At 38.5% G+C, this 23306-nt stretch overlaps 3 protein-coding genes across 4 annotated transcripts in view; 2 read left to right on the top strand and 1 right to left on the bottom strand.

The window, feature by feature from the left end:
- LOC142981034 (uncharacterized) overlaps positions 1-14747 on the top strand; it is a 79667-nt gene extending 64920 nt beyond the window's left edge. For both annotated transcript variants that reach the window (XM_076126692.1, XM_076126699.1), the window contains 2 exons: positions 9261-9353; positions 10646-14747. In XM_076126692.1, coding sequence (XP_075982807.1) covers positions 10713-11816 — 1104 coding nt within the window. In that variant the 5' untranslated portion in view covers positions 9261-9353; positions 10646-10712 and the 3' untranslated portion in view covers positions 11817-14747. The remainder of the gene's footprint in view (positions 1-9260; positions 9354-10645) is intronic.
- LOC142981026 (uncharacterized) overlaps positions 1-23306 on the bottom strand; it is a 116383-nt gene that overhangs the window by 85577 nt on the left and 7500 nt on the right. Inside the window, exons 2-7 of the mRNA XM_076126681.1 lie at positions 21286-21516; positions 20800-21022; positions 17264-17397; positions 16117-16318; positions 15663-15794; positions 14914-15212 (exon numbers count right to left, since the gene is read on the bottom strand). Of these exons, the coding sequence (XP_075982796.1) occupies positions 14914-15212; positions 15663-15794; positions 16117-16318; positions 17264-17397; positions 20800-21022; positions 21286-21513 (1218 nt within the window). The 5' untranslated portion in view covers positions 21514-21516. The remainder of the gene's footprint in view (positions 1-14913; positions 15213-15662; positions 15795-16116; positions 16319-17263; positions 17398-20799; positions 21023-21285; positions 21517-23306) is intronic.
- LOC142981014 (EF-hand domain-containing protein 1-like) overlaps positions 22484-23306 on the top strand; it is a 66616-nt gene continuing 65793 nt past the window's right edge. The window contains exon 1 of the mRNA XM_076126669.1: positions 22484-22623. The gene's annotated coding sequence lies outside the window, so the exon portion shown is untranslated. The remainder of the gene's footprint in view (positions 22624-23306) is intronic.

Raw genomic sequence — 23306 nt, 5'->3', positions numbered from 1 at the left:
TGAGAATATAGAGCTGCGCGTTAGTTTTGCAAAATAATTTATAGGACGCGTTTGAATATTTTTATTAAAATTTATTAGTTTTTTGTTATACGTTTAACTAAGGTATGTCCATACGCGAAAACACTGTCTGTAGAACGAACTTAAATTATAACTTGTAGATATCAAACCTCTCATCCACTGCCTATGTTGTTATAACAAGTGACTACTGTCTTTACTACATTACAAAAGTACAACATATAAGTTATTTTCTTGTATAATACGTGTTTGTAAATTCCTACCTCACACAAAGTGTTGTTATAGTATCGCGATTAAAATCAGCGGTAGACGTCTCAAATTGTCTTGTCGCATTACTTTACAAGACAAAATGTCCAATGTTTTCATCCGCTATAGAGATGTAAAACAATTGCAAAATATCCCTAAAGTCGAATACTGCCCCCGAACAGGCATTTGGGCCATTGATAAATAGCTCTTTCACAACATCGCTGAATAGACTTACGTAAAGCGAAAGCTTCTTTTTCACTCTTAGAATAAACTTTTTGTTTCGTTGTTGATCTTTTTTTCTGAAAGCCAAGTAATAGATCAATGTTTTCTATGTGTGTCCTGGACGCACAAAACGGAGTCAAAAGGATCGTTATTAGTGCTCGTCTATGATCTAGAATGAATAATAATAACAAATATATTTAAGGCGCTGTGTGTTATACCTACATTTTTATATTTAGGTGAACGTAATGAGAAGTACAGCCCGCCATCCATCATCACTCTCCGCCCGTTATCCGATTGATGGTGACACTCATTTATTTAATCGGTTTTTAGACAGGCTAATACAATTTGTTTATTTGACAAATTGTCCGAAACGAACCGCTTCCATTGACCGTTTATTTAAATAATAATTGTCATATTCGATGTCACACACTCACTCACTTCTCAAAGGACTCATTAAATTATGTTGTTAACATGGTTTTTTCCTGAATTCCATTTTGATAGCTATTCAATAACACATGTTACATGCACGTAGGTATCGCGGAGAACGCTGAGGTATACCGACTCTAAATATTTTTGAGAGTGAAACATTTTGTTGAAATAATTTGCGTATAAACTCGCCAGCGGGTACGAACCACGGATCAGAGCGGTCGTACTGAAATGCTTTTAGTGAAATAACAAGAATTTTATACCCCTCTCTGGTCGCCCGCGCCTCGGGCGCAGCCCAGACAAGACAGCTGAGCTAGGGTATATGTAATAAAGCTCACTTATGCTCTTCAAAACTCACGACAAAAATCACAAATTACTAGCACGAACACGCTCACAACACGAACCAGCTATCATATAACAATAATCACAGTAAATCACTGTAATTAACATAATAAGATACACTATCTCGTCCCTCGTATGTTTCCCTTACTTTCTTGTATAAATACGTACGCGTGTTTCTATATCCACTTATCGATTTCGAGAGTTCTCAGTAGTTCCACGGACTTATTGGATAATTGTGTCATACAACTGTAGTTAATAGTTTCTAAGAGGAAAGTGTGCCTTCTTACTTCTAACCAAAAACAATATTTATTTAACACGATATGAATGTTTTTTGTCTTTGTACTGAAACTAACGTGTTATGCTGGTCGTCTACTTTGATATTGAAAATATATTATATATATATTTTAGGTGATTTTTTTATACGGCAACAAAAGATATTTTCGGGAAAATTGCAATAGATCTTATCGCATTTGGTAAGAACATTTATTTGTTGGTATATTTCATTGAGCGATCGGTTATAGTGGTCACCGGCAGAAGGTCACAAGACGAAGGCTTTAGGCTGTCTTTACGAGCATTGGCGCGTCGCCAGCGGCAGCTGCTCTATACATTGTTACACAGTTTTTCTTACAATCGAAGCATTACTTAGCTCTTCATTCCTTGTTGCTATAAAGACCAAACAATCGCTATTGAGTTTTATTTGCACTCGATTTTATTTGCTGTAAAACAAACGTTACACTTTAGCACAGTGCATTGGCTTTCCCGATCCTGTTTCATTACAATAAATGTTTGAACGCTGTGTCAATTACAGTGTTTCGTGGATTTCGCGTCAGTTTTTCCTGTAAAATGAAAATTACATTTAAATCTGTATTGACTTTACTGTGCGTTGAAGCTTGTACACAATGTACACATAATGCGAGTGCGTGATAAAGGCCGAATAAAAGCGCTTATGTGAAAAACAATTTGGTTTTGTGACACACTTTACTGTGTATATTAAGATGTAGATAGGACAGAACAGTCTTTCTAAGTATTAATTTGGCAAAGGAACCAACAGTTTCGCTCACAAGTATGCTTACTCATTTCTTGTAAGCTGTACAGACGATAACTCAAACTCATTACCTACCTATTTATAAATCTATAAATATAATTTGAACCGAAATTTGATGTGTTTTAAACCAAAATGCCAAAGTAATACGATTATTTAGGTACTTTGACAAAAAGTAACGAATTCTCTTTGAGTTTTATTAAAAGTGTCTTTGAACATGTACCTATAAGGTAAAAATAGATTAACAATGTGAGCATGTACGACTGTTCGTATACTTACGTCGTACATCTCTTTTCAAACTGCTATCTAATCTCTAATCTCTTTGCTAGAATTCAGTTCACGTTTCACGGCATTTAAAGGAATGTAGGAGCTGCTTAATCTTTATAAAGTAGTTAACTCAATTTGAAGGGAAGCGAACTCTTAATGTTCCACCCACTACGTGTGCCCTCATATGTAAGAATTTAATAAATATTTAGGGACTAGCTTTAAAAGAGCTAACTTTATAGGAGGTAACAAAATAAAGCAATAAAAATATTTTAACAAAAGCATGCCATAAGATTGTTATCGCGAGCTCTCCGGAACGGAAAACTGTATTTTTAGAGAAGAAAACGTTTTACGATGAAATTAAAAGATAAAGTATTTTATTTTTATTCTGAAGGAAACACAATAATCCTTAGGAGTTATGAGTATTTCTCTATCTTGGAAGCAATTACTCGCTCGGAGCAGAACAGATCGCGTAATAACTATTCAGGCTTTAACAGTTGTATTGGAAATTGTATTGTAGTCTGCGAGCTGATACATTAAGTGCATACTGGCTCGGTCCGGCTCATCCTGTTACGCGAATGGGCAATACGTCCAATTAGCGAGATTCGATGAACAAAGCCCCTCTTATAGTGTGGGGGATCAAAGGTAGAGATTAATAGCGGCGGCTACCCAATGTTTTAGGTACCGCACTTGCGATAGAGAAGGTCGGGCTCCGTATTTCATTCAGCGCGTTATTTTGTTATTATTTAAGAAGATTGCTTTACTTAAATAAATACAGGAAACTAGGTGAATCAATCAACGTGTATAATAATGTAATAATGTAGAATTTAATTATCGCCGAAATGTTCTTGGACGTAATACTTATGCTAGCACGCATATTGTAAATCCTCAGAAACTAACATGTCTCTACAATTGAGAACTTCCGCGATCGCACAACAAAACAGCAAAACCGGGAGTGGATCAGAAACAAACAAACACTGACAATAGTGAGATCAAAAGTTGAAATTGGTGAGAAAACAAAGCGGTTTTACGATCGTACATGGATCGAATGTGAATTGTGTAGCACAAGCGATCTCGCGCCAGTTAGTGATGCGATGTATTCGAATATTTGAGCTTGTTTCGTTTTGTGTTCGACCATTCGGATATACTATAGTCGTGTCAAAGCAAATATTGTCCGAACGAGTGATGTGTAGCGTCTGTTATCTAAACTGCTGCACATATGATGGTCGATACAATCGAACTGCGTGTTGCAACGCAATCTATTCAAAATTGTTACCAGTATTTTATTCATATCTGCTATATTTTTATTTTGATACTAAATTATTAATAGGTTTTTCCCGTAGAACTCATTCTCTTCCTATACAGATTTCAGTCAAAAAAATTAATATAACTTGAGCTATAATGTTGACCCCTAAAAAGTCAAACTACGCCATAATTTCAGAGCAAAGTTAAAGCCTTAATTACAAAAACCTCATAGAAACCTCAAGCTATCAAAATATCATTAAAAGGGTTCATCAACTAAATCGCAGCACTAATTCCTATTCACTTTGACTGCACGTTGACAGATTCATTACTTTGTGCACGAGTTGAAATGCCGCTGCCGGTGGAGGCTTTACATTGGAAAAAACGCGAGCTTTTACAGGCTTTACCCGGTTGATCGTTCATAATTGCTACTATTGATTCTTTGAATACGTAAGGCATTCGCCTGCTTGATTGTATGCGCCTGGGCGGATGTTTGAAAGCATTTACGAAGCATATTCATGCTGGTTTGATGTGCGATTTGAATGGATACCGTTATGAATGTTGAAACTCTGTACTCATTAGTTTCAGTTACTAATGAGTTTATTATTATAGAATGAGAATGATAGAAACGGCATGACAATTTGCAAATTTGCCATTCTTAATTGTATTAAGGATTTTAATGACTCGATTATTTGCGCTCTAGGTTTTTTAATGTTTAACAATTCTTATACAAAGATTCCATTCAACAAAAAAAAAATCAAAAATACAAAAAAGTTAACGCGAAACATTTATTTCCACACCTTCTTTAATAGACATTGATGACATAGGACGTAGCACGAAATCTCCGGACTTCCTCACGAGTCGCTAGGACCTTACTATAGTAGTGTAGTGACACGGGTCGAGGCAACTAAAGCCGTATCGTACTGGATTTAACCCTAAACTACGACCCCGCGTGGCACATTGGGTACATTGGGCACATTGGGCACATTGGGGACACTGGGTACACTGGGCACAATGGGCACACTGAATTATTCAACACGCAACACGATATCACTTTTTAACTAGCATCTGCTACGAAAGATGTATACTAATTGGGTGATTGATAAAACCTTTGTCGTCTCTTACATAGTTCATTTTGATGTATGAAGTAATTGTTTTTCGGAAGATTTCACGACTATGGTTGAAAATAAATGGTTAAAAGAATCGGATTGTAGTTCACTGGAGGCAATTGAAAATCCATAATTACCTATGTAGAATTTAGAAAGTACTGTAATTTTTAGGTTGTGTTTTAGTGTGTGCTTGTACAGTAAAAAAATAATTAGTTTAACAATGTAAAATCCAAATTTCGTGTTTGTTCTACATAACACACTTTATCAAAATATTTTACTAACAAAATTAGTTCAAGATTATTGTAAACTATGATCTAAATCTTAGAAATATTAAGTAACACAAACAGTAACAATTATAAGTAAAACATAAAAGTACATGAATAAAATAATCATACTTTACTGGATAAGTTTCACCCACGCGAGTGAATTCAACTCGGTCGTACATTTGTACCCTGGATGACACCAAATTCAGGCGAGTCTATAGACACTTCATTAGTCAAATCGAATGAGGCATTTACACCCGAGCAGGAAGCGTAGGCGTCTCCTACATACGTAGACACTTAGCTTACTGTTTCACTGGACAGGGAAATGAGCCGCTCTTATTAGTCCGATGATGATGTACTGTATCTCGATTCTCTACCACTGTCGATTTTCGATAATTTTTGTATGAAAATCTGATCAGCGCCTCTCACAGGTGTCGTGGGAACTATTATGGCAGAATGTTTTAAATGTCAAACTCTCGGTGCTTCAAAGTACCGACTGTACAAAATCGTGCTACCGAATTAAACGGATGACGATATCTTGTCATGTCACTACATATTATTCGTTAATTCCGTGTGCATAGAGCATTTAGCTGTTGAGTGACGTGCTTTACAGTATTTGCAATGTAATGCACCGTATGTATGATTATAAAAATTGTTTATTAACATCTCGAATCGGTTGCGAGAACTAGTACAGGATCATGTATGTATATTTACACTGCATAGGAATCGAACTCATGACCCGTATGCAAAACAGTTGATCACCGTACCTAATACGCTATAGTATCGTCGACAGAGCACAACATTACATAAGTGTGTGAATAACTACTGGAAACATACTAACCTTCATTAATTACATATAAATTCTAACATATATACTATTTTAAATTTCGTACTAAGAACTAAATAAAACGTCTGTTTATATTACAGCAATAAGTTTTACCAGTTAAATAAACACATATATTAAAGGCCCAAATAAATATTTCAGAGAGAAAGAGGATGGTTTTATCTAGATTGATTAAAACAGACACGTACCAATATGTTTGAGAGTAGCTCGCAATTGCTTGAGCTGGAAAATGCACTTAAAGTGATAGATTTGACGTGATTAAAGTACTGACGCATGCGGGATTAACTTTCATTTAGCTAATATGCTAGTTTTCATTGCACTAAATGGTATTGCTTGTATATAATTAATCAATTAACCGATTGCGTTCCTTCTATTAGACATTGTCGATAATGTCGAATAAGAAAGGAATGAGTTCAATTGGCCATGTTACTAATTCTATCTAATTATCAGTCCAGACGAATTCTTCCCTCGCTAAGTATAGGTCTCCCTTGTATTCTCTCTCGCCCTCTCTCCCTTAGCAAATAAAAACTCTCTAATCACTAAATACTCCATACAAATCATATCATATAAAAAGCGTTCGCCTTTAGGAAAAGTCAGTAAAATTTTATTTCAGTAGTTTGTTGTTCTTGGAATAGTTATTCGCTTTTATTTTTTCGATAGATTACCAAATTCGAAACCGGGATCTCTCTATCAACGGTTTGGTACGTGGCCTTCAAGGCAGCAGGTTTTTAGGTTAATAGTGTAATAGTTTACCCCAAATTAATAGTTGTATATAAACAATGCCTTAAAAATATTCCAGCAAATAAACCCAAATACCCTTGAAACATTATGTTGTGTGCATGATTTATGTTTCCTTGCTTTGGCACAAATTCATAACTAAATTTATGCGCATTCTTTCTACTTTGTATGGAGCACATTTGCATTCTTCGAGATCAGTTTTCAAAGGACGGGAGCGAAAGCGTACAAAAATGTACGTGGAGGTATGGTAGTAATTAACATTTCGCAGCGAAAATTTTCGATGATGTACGTCGTGCCCCGCGCGGGCTAAATGTTACCAATCAATACGGAAATTGCGAAAACAGACCGAATACGTAGCGAGCCCCGAGCGACCGTCGTTTCGAGTAAAGCTCGTCACTCCACCGACCAACAAATAGGAATTGGCAGTTCCATTCTGAACGTAATGTCGAGCTTAAAATATTTTGTGCTTTGTCATCGCAATAACGCGCCATTTAAAAGTAATATAATAGTGATGTATGTCCAATTGGAATAGTCGTTTAACAAATGGCTAGCCAGTGAATATAGTGGTCACTTTTAAGGCTAATGATAAAAATAGTATTTCTTGTTACAAGAAGCTCCTAACAATGTCAATAAAGATAACAGCATTCTTAAGCTTAAACACACATTTGCGAAGAACTTCGGTCAACATAGCCGGTGAACATAAACTCGAAATAAATCGCAGCGCGATCATGAGAGCACTCGGTTGTCAATTTTATATCTCGCTTTCGTTTGCAGCTTATTTTTCTTGTAGTTTGTCGATCCAATTTGCCGCTAGTATCCCGCTTCAGTTCAATGGAGAGCTAATAGCAAACAGGCCACTGAAAAGGAAAGCGTCGACCCCGTTAGTGGTGGCGTAACAGCCAAGTATGCTCTGTGGAGAAGAGCAAGAACATATTAGTGGGAACGTGACTAGAATCAACCTGCTGAACTATCATGTGCCCCTTGATCGCGTTACAAAATGGCGCTTAACTCGAACCAACGAAGTAACGAACTAATGAAATGGAATTGAACAATTTTGTTATTGTTAAACTCTAAGTAAAGTAAAGTTTTAGCGTATTTTTATTTTCGTTGAACGAAAAATGTGGCTGTTATCAAAGGAACTACGTTTGAAACCCAACTGAAATAATGCATATTTTAATAAATAAAAACAGCTCGTTGGTTTTCAGAAATAACATCTCTAATTATAATTTTTATTTTTGATGACATCGCGTCTTACGTTACCTGCATTTCATAAAATTAGACCATACATATATTATGAATCTACTTTTGAGAGGACATAAATGAAAGTAACTATGAACTTCAACGAAATCAGTATTGCGCGTTTTACGAGTATGCCCTTTATGGTCTACGGCATTGTAATAAAGGGTTGTAGTGCTTTGGTCGAGTAGACGGTATATTATCTGTGACGGATGACCGCCGGCGTGAAATGTCAAGTCGTCTTGAAGCCATTATGCTTGTAATGTCGACGTGATATTTTTAGTGGTACCGCCTCGCCCCACTGCCCAGGCCTGTGGGCATTCCACGAAGGCCGTACAGGTCACACAGCACTACAACCATTACTGTAGAGGTGACCACTAATCGACTGTAAAATTGATTTGAAACATTGAAGAATATTTAAATATTACTTGCGATAATAGGTTGGAGTAGTCTTAATTAGAAGCAAGGTTTAATTGGTTCTAATTAAAAAAAAGACTAGCTTACAGAATATCAAAAAATACTGACGTAAACTAAAAAAAAATGGGGTCTCTAGTAGACGACTACTGGTGCCTATAGTTTTAGTAGACGCCAACAAAAGAAGCAGCGCAACTATTGTAATTGCTTAACGATTTTTCACCAGAATTCTGCCATAATCGGACATAAATGACCAAACATAAAGCTCCCAGAACATAGTAAGTTATACACTGAAACATGTTGTATACTGCAAGTTGCAACATGTTCCTGGCAAGCCCGACAAGTTGTGCCGGAGCGTTGGTGCCAACAATACCGCTAGTTGTGATATATAACAACAACAATGGACCTCACTACATTGTCGCCCGTCCTATTCAATGATGCACCTTATTTATTTACGTAGGCACACGGCTTTTGACTTTATTTTATAGCTTTTACAAGCATTTTAATATTTTCTATCGACTATTAGGCTTTAGTCTACTAACGGATACAGCCAACAAATCCACTTATCTTCAATTGCTCATGCTTCTAAACTTCAAATCTCTTACTGACAATATTTTCTACTATCGGCTATCGAAAATCGGCTAGCTATATAACAAATTTTGTATGAAATCTGATCAGCGCCCTGAACGAGTGTTGCAGAAACTAATTTTTGAGTACATCTTAAACGTTTACTGACTGTAGAAAATGTCTCACTAAATGGTCCCTGTGTCAGATTAGGTTTACAAGTTTACGCCGATTTGTTATAATTTTGTGTTATAATGTATGATTATGTAATAATATTGTATGTGTTGTTTCAGGCCCCGCACCGGTGTGGTAGGCGCACTACTGAGGGTCGCGCGCCCTCTCCTGTGACTAGCCAGAGCTCTCGCTCACGGCACGGGCGGCGGATTGTAAGACTACCTTTCTTTTACCTACTATATTTATACAAATGTTACTTTAACACTAGGACTGTACCACAAACTAAAAAACTAAACTACAGAAAATATTTTTTAAAGACGTTTGTAGCTGAACTTGTTGAAGTACAAAAGCATAAAAAATATCACTACATTCTTGTCTGTCTTAGTAGCGATAAATAACTTAGAAAGTTTTAAAGCTGCCCTGTAATTTATACTTATAAAATATGGAAAAAAATGCATACCTCGCGTGCAATCTTGTGCAATTTCACAAACCTTTGCACAAAGCAAGCCACTACTGCCATCTTTACGAGACTTTCTTTTTAGACAACATTAGCTCCTTTTCTCGGTGCTCTAACAACTAACCACCTACACTAACGTCGCTCTATTTACACATTAGATCCATTCTACTGCAAGAGGACCAGCAATTTTCCAGTTTCCACTACTTTCACTATAATATGTAAACATTTTATTCGTTCTACTGCTACTTATACACACAAACACGTACATTCTAATGCAAGGGTATCACATAATGGTAATTGTCTGATGCTAGAACGATCTGTATAATAGTTTGCATACAATCAAGGTAATAGAGTACAGAATGAGTAAATAAAGGGGAAACCGTGATGCGTATCTGTATCTCTAATTGACGTGAGCTACATACCAAGCATTTACACTATTCTCACGAGGCGCTTACGGTTACATTACGCTACTTTGAAACAAACCTCTTGATTCTCCCACTAGATTTTTCCGGTTTTCCCAAAGCTTGTAGATATTTTTACGAATGAATTTTGCAGGAGATTTATTTTCATGATAAATCTTTATTAAAATTGTATTATTTGTGGTATCTTTTATATTCGTATGACCTATTTCTGTAATCTAAAACGTTTTTTTTATTACGCACACTTTCTTCCTAACTTCCTAATTTAAGTCTCTTCAAGATATTCCACCGAGAACGAAGTTTGATCAAGTATAGGGGCATGCCGCTCCAATATTTTTATTTAATTGGATTTTCCATACCGTATCTCTTACGATATTTTTCCATATTAGAATCTTCTACAAGTTATCATTTCTATTAAACTCAACAAAAAAGTTTTAATGTTGCTCTGTAACGCGAGACTGTAATAGTAGTTATGTATACAACTAAATATACATACATAACGATGTTAATGTAAATATGGAAAACCATATCTATTGTAACTGCGAGTTTTGGAGGATTGCAATCTTTTACCACTTTGTCAGTATTCTTCAGGAGTATTAAATGGTAGTTTTGTTGTGGTGTGTTACAGAGGCGTGGGGCGCGGCGCGTGGCGGCGGCGCGGGCGCGGGCGGCGCCATGACGCGGCGCCCGCCACCATGACGCTGCCGCCGCCCGCGCGCCCCGCGCACCCCGCCGCGCATCGCGCAATGCGCTATTACCGCATCTGGATTTACGCGTGCAACGGCGCGCTGTTGCTAGGGGCGCTGGCTTTTTGCGCGGCAGCGGGCCGCGCGCTCGCCGACTACAGACGCGCGCTCGTACCTGGTCTCGGAGTCGCTCAGCCCGGCTTCCTGTACGGGTACGCGGCGTTACCCGCGCAGGCGGGCCTGCTCCAGCTCCTCGGCTGTCTCGCGGCTCTGAGACTATCAGAGCGCATGCTCAACGCCTACTGGTTGGCGCTGCTGGCTTTGCTCGTCGGGGACGCCGCTATCGGAGTCTACTGGGCGTTCCGCTTCGAACGTGTCTGTCGTGAGCTTCGGCCTCAGCTGCGGCTAAGATTAGCCAAAGATTACGACACGGACGTAGACTTCTCCCAGGCTTGGGATCGCCTACAGAGAGAACAGCGTTGTTGCGGAGTAACGGGACCCGCTGACTTTGCTGCTTTTAACAGAACAACGCTGCCGGCCAGTTGTTGCCGTATACCAGCTCACACGTCATCAGTGACACCGGCGCTGCTGGCCGTAACGTCGGCCACGTCTCCCGCACCATTCACTCCTGTGCACTGTGCGCCGCACACGGCGGCCTGTGCTGAGAGACTACTCGTTTGGCTTCGAAGAACTGCAGACGCGTTGTTCGTGTTAGGGTATTGCGTCATAGCATTTTTAAAATTGTGCTTCCTCGGAATCCTCCGATACGAAATAAAGGAGATGATTCAAAAAATTAGAATATTACGCAGCGAGCTCGGAGCCGGAGAGCTCCTCGACGGCAGCCCGCTCCACGGCGGGCCGCTGTCGCAGACAGTCATAGTGAACGCAGTGAACGCTAACGGCGGAGTCCGAGCGCACGGCGGGAGCCCGGAGCGAGCCGGAGAACGCGAAGCACTACTCGGGCGAGCCTCGGAGCCGTGCTCGCGGCGGAGTATACACGACGAACCCTTAGGTCCCAAGACAATTAATGGGAATAACAATTGCGAGATGCGCGAACTCGCTAGAGGAGACTACAGACCCCTCGCGGCGGACAGTGCAGCGACTCGAATCTGACTAAGATGTTACCTGGAGCGGCTGTTCGGGCGGCGATGGCGCTCGTTCCCGGCTGCCGGCTGCGAGCTGGAGCCGACGCTGGGGCGCGGCCCGCCCGTGTGCGTGCGCCGCGCGGCCGCCCGCGTGCGCCTCGACCACCGCCGACATACCCGCTCCGAGTTCGAGTTGTAAGCACGGAGCTTGAGCGGCCCCTCGCGCGGCCCCCACGCTCTACAGCGTCCGTCGTGGCGCTGATCTCATCGCCGCTGTCAATTGCGAGTACCGATATCGTCGGTAGGACTAAACCGTATGTTATGTTCATAGATAGTGGTAGCCCTGTAAAACTGTACCAGCGATGCAAGTACGCGTTAGAGTGTTGTCGATAAGAACGTTGTGAACTGAGGTACGAATATTATGAAAGTGCATCGAACGATATTTGTGTAATTTAGACAATGTGAAATCGATTGATCGAGCAAAGCTTGTGTTTAGTTCCTAAATTTGGCGATTAATATTGGTTTGGTAGGTGCATAGGACACATAAAAATATGTTTTACTTTACGGTCCCTAGGGAAACGACAAGAGAGAAAGATACCAGAGGTATCGCACATCGTCGCATGTGAGGAAACGCCGTCTCCGCCACGCGCCACGCGCCACGCGCCAGCGCAACTATCAACGGCATTACATAATGGCTACATCGGCTACATCGGCTACATCGGCTACTAGGAGAGCGCAGTAAATCCATCCTACATATATTGTATCTGTATACTCGATTACGATTTTAATATTTATAGCACTAAATAACGGGAATCAACCAATATTAAGATTAATTATGATGATTGTTTAGCCGTAAGACATAACAGTTTTTGATTGTATACCAATAGATTTACGAAAATTATTATAATATGTATTTTACAAGTTTCATGTCACTTTATTCATTGTCTTCAATTTATATCGAATTGTATGTGTTGTTTAATAATAATATTTCTGAAATCGTTCACACTACGGGTTTCGCATTGTGTTTAGTGATTTTTGTCAGCATGCTCATCATTATTTCGGGCATAAATATATTATGAAAAAAATTAGATATAAATATATGTACTTTAAAATATAGACTTGTCTTGTTTGTTTTGATAGTTGAATATAGTTATGGCAAAAATCACTGCATATTAATGTGGAACCTACTACAATCCGGTTGATTGGATGAATTGAATTATAAAATGAAACGATTCGCTTCCATTTGACCCATCTGCTGTGTTTTCGGTTACTTTCCGTAGGATATTCCATGTATATCATAGAGTTCTTAGTTTATTATAAGTATTTGTATCCTGCTTGGAAGTTGCACGACACCCCGAGCAGTACTCGCGTAGACTAGAGAGAGATGTGACATCTCGCCAGACATCGCAGACATCGCAGACATCGCAAGACATCGCCAGACATGTCAGACACCGCTTGGGTGGCTTCAGTGACTTGTGTCAGCGAGGCGTCGCACTCACACACAAGTTTGTTTTGACAGCTTTCCTTACATGATTACATGTTACATGAGTCGGGCGAGAGCGAGCCGCGGCGACACTCGCTCCTTGTCTATTTTAAATCTAGTTCTCATTATCATACCTAATGTTGTCGGTAAATGTAAATAATAAAAATAATTTGTACATGTGTAGTATGCGAGTAATTGTGCATGGACAGATTGACAAAAATAGTACTGATATGAGCTTAAACGACGTAGTGCCTACAATTATATGCTTGTAAACAGTATAAAGCGAACGACTACACTATTAATAACATTTTATTTTACGGCAGAGGAATTTAAAATGTTTCGTACTACTTACAACTGATCATTAACTCGACAGAGTACACACGTAACGCTAATGTTTCGAAGAGATCGCGCTAACAACCTAGACTGCGCATATAAAGTATTACAATAATCTCATGATGTAAGGAATTAGGTAAAATTTATTAATGGCTGTGTCAAATATAGGTGAAACCTATCCATGGCGTGTAGAAGTGTCACGATCACGATCCGACATCGCTGCGAGACGAGCTCGTGGCGGCGTCGTGCCGATCTCGTAGCGGCGAGGTCATTCACCCGATGTTCGACTACCTACCTACATTCATACATATTTGTACTTTTACGAACTAACTTTATAGATATATTGTAATGACGAGTACGAAGTTATGTTCGCTTAGAGTAGGTATAATATTTTGTGAATTTATGCAGAAAAATAGTTTTTTAATATTGTTGTCACATGAATGTACCAATCTTATAAAAATTTGTACCTATATTCGGAAAGTTGAATAATTTGTAGCTAGGATCCAATCTAAATCCTGCATTTCTTCCAAAAAAAACGGTAAAATAACATGTGCCTTGGCTTATAAATTGTATAACTGATGTTATGTTTATTATAAATTAATGGATATACTTAAATAAATGGAACATAAACTCGTCTCTGATGTGCTGCCTACACTTCCGACGTATAAGTACGTACAGTCGTACACTATTCTACTACTACTACTACTACTAGCCACTCGTTTGATGTACTTCGAGCCGCCTTTGGACTCGACCACTCATTGGAAACAATGTCAATTGTTTTCCTTGTTTACCTTAACACTACACTGATTTTATTACTTATACTTTGTACTGAAATTTCAATGTTCACCGTGATTCCATGCCATCATATGACGAGGTACGCAGTAGCATTGAGTAGAGTTCGTCATACGATGTGCGAGGAGTGGTCCGATGTTAATCTGTATACTACACTATCTTTCTACGGATAGTATCACTGTACGTAATCTTTTGAATTCTCTACTGTCACGATACTTTGAATGTTTTCCTTGTTATGTGTGTTTCATTATTATAGTAGAGTTGTTACAACTTTCCGAAGGTACGCACTAGGCGACTGAGAGCTAATATTATCATAATAAATGCATTAAATAAAGAGTTTGTTAAAATGTTGTGGCTTTTCATTTTATTTTTCCTTGATACATTACATATAAAATTACCCGAATGTACTAAAAATACATGAAATAATTGAACAGTCAAAGAAATAAGTACATATACAAAATGCCTAAATCAATAAGGCGCAGGTAATTCACGCCCCGGTGTCAGACACTGTACTCACCTGAGCGCGCTCTTCTTTGAGGCGGTAAGTTCTGTCGACGTTCGCTCCGCCGATCACCAGCACGTCGCCGCCGCGCGTGGCGCTCGGCTCCAACAATGGCGTGTCATCAGCGGGCGCCGCGCTCGCCCACGCTCCACACGAACTGTGAAAATGTCTCGCAGAATTCGACGTACATTTCCCACCGCCCTTCGCGACTCCAATATTAAACGCATTCTCCAAATTGTCAACGTTCTTCAGTTTTTTAAATTCGACGGCAATATCGGCTCCCACTTTCGCGTTGTTCTTTATGAGGGCGATGTCTGAGACTCGTTAAAGAAAGAAATTGTGGCAATTAGCTTCACTACTATCATTTATAGACCGTTGGCGTTTCTACACATTTAATTTACGACAGAATTACACAGCAGCTAAAGTCTTATTAAGTATTTTTAACGATCTCGTAATTATTCTGCGAAGAGGGAAACTTCGAATGGATTCTTACGATTCACTGGATAAAACCGAGTTCGACTTTTATTTTAGCGCCTTCTTACTTTTTCATGTTAATGAGTTCATTGTTTTGTAGCATCTATAGCTGAGAATAGACAACGTGTCTAGACCGTTGTTATTTGTTTTTGAGCATTTATAGCAAAGAAAAATAATCTTCTAAAAAGGTGTTTCATTGCTGCTACGTATGTAGACGGTAAGATTTAATTAGAATAACAATTGCGATTTAATAAAAGAAGTGTGTTATGGAGTAGTAAATAAAAGGATACTGGCAGCGAGCGAGGCGCCGCGGGTGGCGCCGGCGACCGCAGACAGAATGAATGGCGTCACTTCTTTGCCCCGGATCCCTTTCTCTTCCGCCTCCTGCAGCGCAACGCGAATGCTCTCTTCTATCACTTTCTCTACACAATTAATTTCGAAATGAGATTATTTTCTACAACAGCTGTTAGAGATAATTTCAAATAAGATTATGTTTAATTATATTTTGTGAAAATCGGTAAAGAACCAAAAAAGTCCTCCATACATAATATCTCAAATACCAAGTTTTTTTCAACACAATTCACGCAACTCAAAATTGTCATTCATTTCCACAAAAAACTAAATGACTATCCGAACAACCAACATGTCGAGAGGTAAAGAGAAGAATCAAACAATAAACAATATGGCTTTACATAAATCCTATGTACTACCTTTACAAAATTAACAACTTAATTGAAGTCTTACCGTCCATAGCATATTCGTGCGGTATTGGCACGGCGACTACGATGCCCGACGCGAGTCGTAGCGCGTGCGTAGCGTGTAGCACTTGCGCTGCGTGCGACGCATCGGCTACGCGGTGAGGCGCTTTATATCCGGACTTCGGCGTGTAGAACGCTGGGAAATCATTGGAATCCCCGAAGGCGCAAACACATACTCCTTGAGTTTCCTAGAACAAAACGAGTACCATCTACTACTTTATCGATAGGTATTTTGCATTTATGTCTACGTACATACGTAGGGTTTTTTATTGGCAGACTATATTATTATTTGCCTAGCATATTCACAAAAAAATATTCACAAAAAATTATAAGCAGAGCATTGCAAAATTACTTATTTAAACATACTATGTTCTTTTCTTAAAAAAAAAATATTTGGTTTAGATTAGTGTGTATAGGTTATTAGTTAGATTATACATAATAATATGGGCTTGAATTTTTGATTATCTGATAAATAAACTTGTTCGAAAGTTATCGTAACTTATGCCAAAGGGAAAGACTTTCAAATGCACTGTCATAAAACGAGCTCAAAGCATAATCAATACAGTAAATACTAACTTATTTACGTGTGAATCTTCGACTGGTGTACAAAAGATGGCAAAAGTTACCTTGGGTTATTTTTACAAGTCGCGCGGGAATATGACCAGCCGGCAGAATAAGGCTTTTGTTTACACCCGTTGCTAATGTTCGTTCATACGACACTTATTTATGCACATAGCTGATATACGAAGTTTAATATTTTGCTTGTCATTCTAATAAATTGTATGAGGGAAAGAAGATTTTTGATTTCCTAATTTAATACTGATTATTAAATAAGTCATGTACAGTTAACTACAATAGTAGCTGAACAACTCAATATTTCGGAAATATCCTTATATTGTGCATTTAACAAGTGCTTAAGCAAAGCCAGAATCAACAAAAATCCATCTAAATTGTTTTTCTGATGGTGTAATATGCATTATTTAAAATGAATGGTATCAAAAAGCTTATAATCTGTCGATAATAAAGCTTTTAATCTGTATGAAATATTCCTGATTTGATACAATTATTTTTCAGGTATTAAAAATTACTAAAGACAATCGAAAACAAAATTAAAGTAATATTATTATAGTTACCAAGTATTCGAGGGTTCTTCCGATATCTAATATAGACTTGACGCCGCTGCAGACTACAAGGGTCTTACTACGTCCCAGCTCGTTCAGGTCTGCCGACACATCCAACGTGCTCTCGCCTTGACGGTGCACGCCACCTAGCGGCAAATGCAATCACTAGAATTTTTTTCTATTTATATTCCGGCCGTTACAAACGTGCAAACTACGTCATAAGCAAAATAATGAGTCCCATAAGAAGACATGACATGGCCCGCATGTAGCCCAAGGCATCTTTCTATAACAACTCACTATTGACTCTAATAACATTATATCTTAAAATATCTAAAGTCAATACCCAAACAACCCAAGCTTAAAACAAGAACTACCGTTCAAAAATATTTGTCTTGAATTGTTTCAGACGTTCAGTGGTTGGTGAAAACTTAATAAAAATAAAAGTTTCCAGTATAAAACTAGTCGCCATTGAATAAAACGCTGAAAAGTCAAAATTACGAACGACATCGATTGTGCGAGTGTAATAAAATGTCGCCGAAGTATTTTGGCTGGGGCCGCGGGAAACGGGATTATTACATCACTGGTCCCGAACTAGCGCGCAGTTCCCGCACTCCGACATAGTTTAGCTCGATATATGCATAATATGTTCCAGTAAGTGCGCAGGTATTCACCCATACCACGAATACTTGCTAAACATTGAATAATCTCGAATAACAAGCCGTCAATCGTGTCAATATATTTCGCGGCTTAGTGTTCTATCGTTTTATTACAGCTCATAAAACTAAGCACCGGTACGTAAATGGCTCGCCTCAGAAACGAGGTCCATCCAAATAATGATTAAAACTCCACCTTCAGTGTAAAACAAAGGAAACTTGCACATTAATCTTTGTTTCCGCGAGCTATGAGGTAACGTGGAAATGGCAGGATGATGTATAAGTATTATAGCACTAACAGAAAGGAGCTCAGACTTATTAAATCACGACGAGTCGATGTTTTCCTTTGATATCTTTTATTTTGTAGGAATATCTTTTCTATGCATAAACACTAAGCCTGTATGTAAGTACTAACTTTTAATCATATATTCTTGTTCATGATTTAGTAACAGGTACCCTATACCTTGTGGTTAGATTTACCTACGGATAAAAACACGTACTGTAGGAATTATCAAGCAGAAATTAATGTACATATCTATCTACATTAATTCCATGACCTATAATAAGTATGTTTCAACACCGCCTTCCAAGGCATAAACTTAAACAGTTCTTTTTGGGCAGTCCATTCTCAAATAGAAAGGCGGATTGTAAGACCTCTAGTTTAGCGGTGTCTTTATAATAAATCGTCGACGACACGATAACGACGCGGCGGCTTTCGAAATTCGCCATTTTCGCCTCACCCAGCCATCCCATGTCGTTGCGAAGTGCCGATATAGCGTAATCCTTTTTGTATCTATCCTATCATGCAGTAACCATCCCCTGTTCCTTGCTGCCAAACTTTATCCTGACTGACGTTCATTTAAACCGCTGGAAATGGAATAAGACTGGTGCTATTAGCGCTAATCTACAAGCCTAACACTACAAACGCTATCTGGAAGGTGATAAATCGCAGCCTGTTTCACGGAATTCATTGTTAATTACATCGCGAGTTCGGCACGAGTGCGGCGCGGCGCGGCCGATGCGACCGGCGGTAATGAATGCGCCAGCAAAGCGCTGAATCCAGCCGTGATATCGTTGAAATTCATTTGTACATTCACAAGCACGGCTAATTGAAGTGCTCGCGGTGTTTTTACGATGATTGCCACACCGTGACTTAGCACCGCCTAGTACGAGAGTGGCGTGATCATAATCTTGTTTACACTCGTTTAACCGCTCGTAAATTACAGCCGCTATACAAAATAATCAAATAAAAATACAATTAAGTGTAATTCCGCGTTTCATATGATTTCGAGGACGTTTAATTAAGATTGTCGTTTTATTTAAATCGTAGTCGTAAACAGGCTCATTAACCGTTGATGTTGCCGCGACGTTATATGTTTAATAGGATTCACGTTAATATGGAAGAGTTTGAGTCGTCAGCAGGGTGTTGTGGCAGTTGTAACGACTTCCAGGAACATGAACAAACATTGTGTCAGTTACGTGTGAAGTAATAACAGCGAACATACGCATCAAATAACTTAGTTAATGTTCCAAATTACATTAAACCGCAATATATTCGTTGTGGTCAAATAATTTCTTGTTAGGGTCACAGTTTTTAGGGCGCCTAGGTCGGGACATTTATAATGTCATGTCCGTCCGTCCCTCTTGTCACATCCTCGTCGGTAATTCGTATTTATATGTGAAACAAACTGGGAGCTATGAAAAGCGTAAAGTACATCAACATGGAGGGAAGTATTTGCATGTTTTGTGGCTGTCTTGCAAGTTGTACGGTGTAATGGGAGCCGCTATTACGTAACTGAAAGCTTTTCACAAACAAGGGCCTGTATCCGACGGGAACTGCACTTCGAATCTTTTATGTTTGATGTATGTACGCGTTCGTCTAGTCGTGTGAACGAGTTTCGTTTAAGATAATTCTTAGTTGTAAACTTGGGTCTATTCTTTGTATAAAACTGTTTAAGGATTAGTTTCTCGGCAACTTAAGTGTTTTAGAGATAGCTGTGAGCCTGTTGTATGCAAGTATAATCTATTTATAATGTTGACAGTAATTAGTATAGATTGATAAATGCTAAGTACGAATAGGAATGTTATTTTAAACCGACTTAAAAACATTACGAGATTCTTCATTCGACCGTTTTATTCTGTACGTTATCTTTTAATATTAAATAGTTGAAACCTGACTTCCTAAGTATACTGAATACTCCTACTACTACTACTCAGCGTCTGGCTTAAAAATTTAAGCATTTTTTACAAAAATGCAAACAGTAAATACAAAATATTTTCTCAATATTTTCTTCTTGACACACTTCTTTTGTATTCCTAAACTAAAGAATTAAGAATAAAACCGATACCTATTTGTTTCGTTTCCCATTTTTATTGCAAAACTCTATAGTCATCTATCATCTTTGTAGCACTCACGGGAAATGACTGTGTGCTCTATTCATAATAGAGTTCAAGCGGGAAATTAAGGTAGAGAACTTTTAGATAGAGTACATTAAGTATTTATTTAAGATCACTTTACTTTACTTCCTGCTTTCTTTGTTACAGTTTCTTTGAGATTTTTAATATTTCTTCTCTGTATTTGAACGTGAAATGTAATAGATTTTTCTTTTTTAAAAGCCATTTTCCGGTATTAACAATTCAGGCATCTTTGTTAAAAACATTACAATCGGAAATTTAACTTCAATCAAACATTTATTTTTAACACTCGATACTAACGAGTAGCGAGCGTTTGACGTTTATAACAACTTTATAAAAAATAGTTCCTACTGATCGCGCTAGAGGCGCTAATCAGTTTTTGATATAAAATCGTTCGATAGTTTGCCCTTAATCGATAGTAGTATAAGAATCTCTAATCCACATTCACTACTTTAAAAATATCAAGACTCAAAACCTTACCTATTCCTCCAGTGACAAACACAGGTATGTCAGCAAGTTCGGCAGCGATGATGGTCCCCGCGACGGTAGTGGCGCCATCTAACTTAGCCGCGGCTATCGAAGCCAGGTCTCTCCTGGAAGCCTTCACCACGCCCTTGGCTTGAGCCAGGTAAGTTATCTGCTCTTCTGTCAGACCCACCGTTAACTGGCCTTTGAGGATGGCTATTGTGGCTGGTATTGCGCCCTAAAAAACATCATAATGAGAAAAAAAAAGTAATTGATTTCCTAAGATCAATTCTAAAATAAAATGATGTGAAGTTCTGTAGTCTTTTCTTAATCCTAAAGATAGCAAGTACCTATAATGTTCAAAACCTCTTTTCAATATTTTATGTTCTACGAGCGCTACGCAGCGTCTACGAAAACGTAGCACTCAAATACAATAAAGTGAATACACCAGACATGTAATGCTTTTATTTCTTTGAAGTTCGAACTGTAATTGAAACTTACTCGTTCTCTAATAATATTTTCCACTTGTATAGCCGTCTCTAAGTTTTGCGGGTACGGCATTCCATGTGTAATAATAGTCGATTCTAGAGCGACAATCGGTTTACGTTCGGCCTTTGCGTTTCGAACCTCCTCAGAAAAAACGAGTGGGGGAGCTGTCGAATACCCCCTCTGATGAAACGCAGCCAGCCGTGAAACTCTCGACACGTATTTCGATATATACGCCATCATATCCTAAAATAGAATAGAGTTCATTAGTGGTCGCTAAAAATACACAACAGTGTTTAAGAGGAAACGGGCGATATAAATTGTGAGAAGAGCTATTATTCGACTTCAGCGAACTGTGACTATTTGTCGACTTCGCTTTCTGTCACAGCCAGACGCTTAAATGTAGTTTCAGCAAACTTCACCTCACAGCGATTATGTTACGGAGCTACAATCTTTTAGCTCCGAAAGAATTTAATATTTATGTTATAAAAATGTACCTCAGTTTCCAACCATAATATTTTAAATGAAAAGCCTTATTTACTCCATAGCCTTTAATTACGTTATAAAGCAGTGCAGCACAAAGGCCGTGGGCGTGAGTGACATTTACAATAACATTAATTATTTTCCTTTGAAACGTATGCACACAAAGCGATGTTAGTGGAATAAAGGGGAATTATTTATGCATGAAAGTCCAATTACTGCGAGCGTGGGCGGGTGTACTTCGACACTTTTGACGGAGGCTATCTATCGGAGCTCACAGCCGGCGAGCATTAATCAACGTCCGACTACACGACTCCCATCTATGCCTCTCACCTTTCACCTGTGCCACTGTGGCGACATAAAACACCTTTGTTATACCCTACACCTCTCTAACTAAAATGTTTTCTGTATTCTCCACTTTAAAATATATGGCTACATTTTTACGACTGGATATCGTCGTTTGGAATGTCTAGACGGTTGTAATACCTAGCTGTGAGTGTATACGAGAACTAGGCGTTACGACACATTCTAGATATACGACGCGGCGACTTGATGTATAGCCGTGCCGTTGGAGTTCGGTTACCATAGAATGAATAACGTAAACAAATTCCTGATGGTTGGCGTGGGATCCGGGATAGTATTGATTGCACAGTGCATATTTTCTCAGCAACCCAGCAAGGAGTCATAACGCCGTCATCGCTTAGCAACGCTGGTGTTTATAATTCAAACAGCTGTTTGCCCAACAACGGAACTGTCATGTTTGCTTATTTTATCAAGACGAGTTTTGTGTTATATTTTTCTCTTTCATAGCAGTTTTAACAAAGCATCGTTATTTATTTACATCAACTTATCGCCTTCTGTATTCTATTTTAGGTAAGAATTTGTTATATTTTACGTAATACCCGTCTCGGTTGATCTTTAACACCTACCTACGTGGGTTTTGCAAGGAAAATGTTTTCATTATGATACCAAGTGTAGTTTATTCAGCTAATTTTGTAAATGCTACGGTAAAAATAGAACTATAATGTTGGCAATCCTATAAAATTCAGATATTTAAACAAAACTATATGCCTTTTTTACTACTGTGGCATCATGCAGCATGACATCAAACAGCATGGCATGCCTTGTGCTGTTTTACTATATTTATATGCGCTTGTATTATATACATTTTTTAAATACAAGCTATATAGCAGTAATTAAGACATTACACAACATTTATTTATTTATAATTGACCGAGTATACTGAAATCTACACAAGATATTTTTATACACAACATTTTAATTTTTAAGTTTGAACAGCAGCCGAGACTTCTTGAGGTTAAAAAATATTTCCTTTTTACATAAGTTTCTTATAAATAGATATAAAGATCCAAGACAGAAAAAACATATTTTCGATTCACTTTTTTCACCTAGGTTGTTTGTAAAAAAGTGGGATTACTTCATTTCCCCGCAGTGTAAGAGTTCCGGTGTAACGTGATAACAGCGCGATACTGGAGGGTAGATTCTCACTCTCCTTATCACGCCACGTGGTCGTAACGTCGCCTCGTTTTACATGT

This window comes from Anticarsia gemmatalis, chromosome 2, assembly GCF_050436995.1.
Source record: "Anticarsia gemmatalis isolate Benzon Research Colony breed Stoneville strain chromosome 2, ilAntGemm2 primary, whole genome shotgun sequence".
Classification (NCBI taxonomy): domain Eukaryota; kingdom Metazoa; phylum Arthropoda; class Insecta; order Lepidoptera; family Erebidae; genus Anticarsia; species Anticarsia gemmatalis.
The sequence above is the reverse complement of the archived record's forward strand: the minus strand, read 5'-3'. Positions and strand labels throughout refer to the sequence as shown.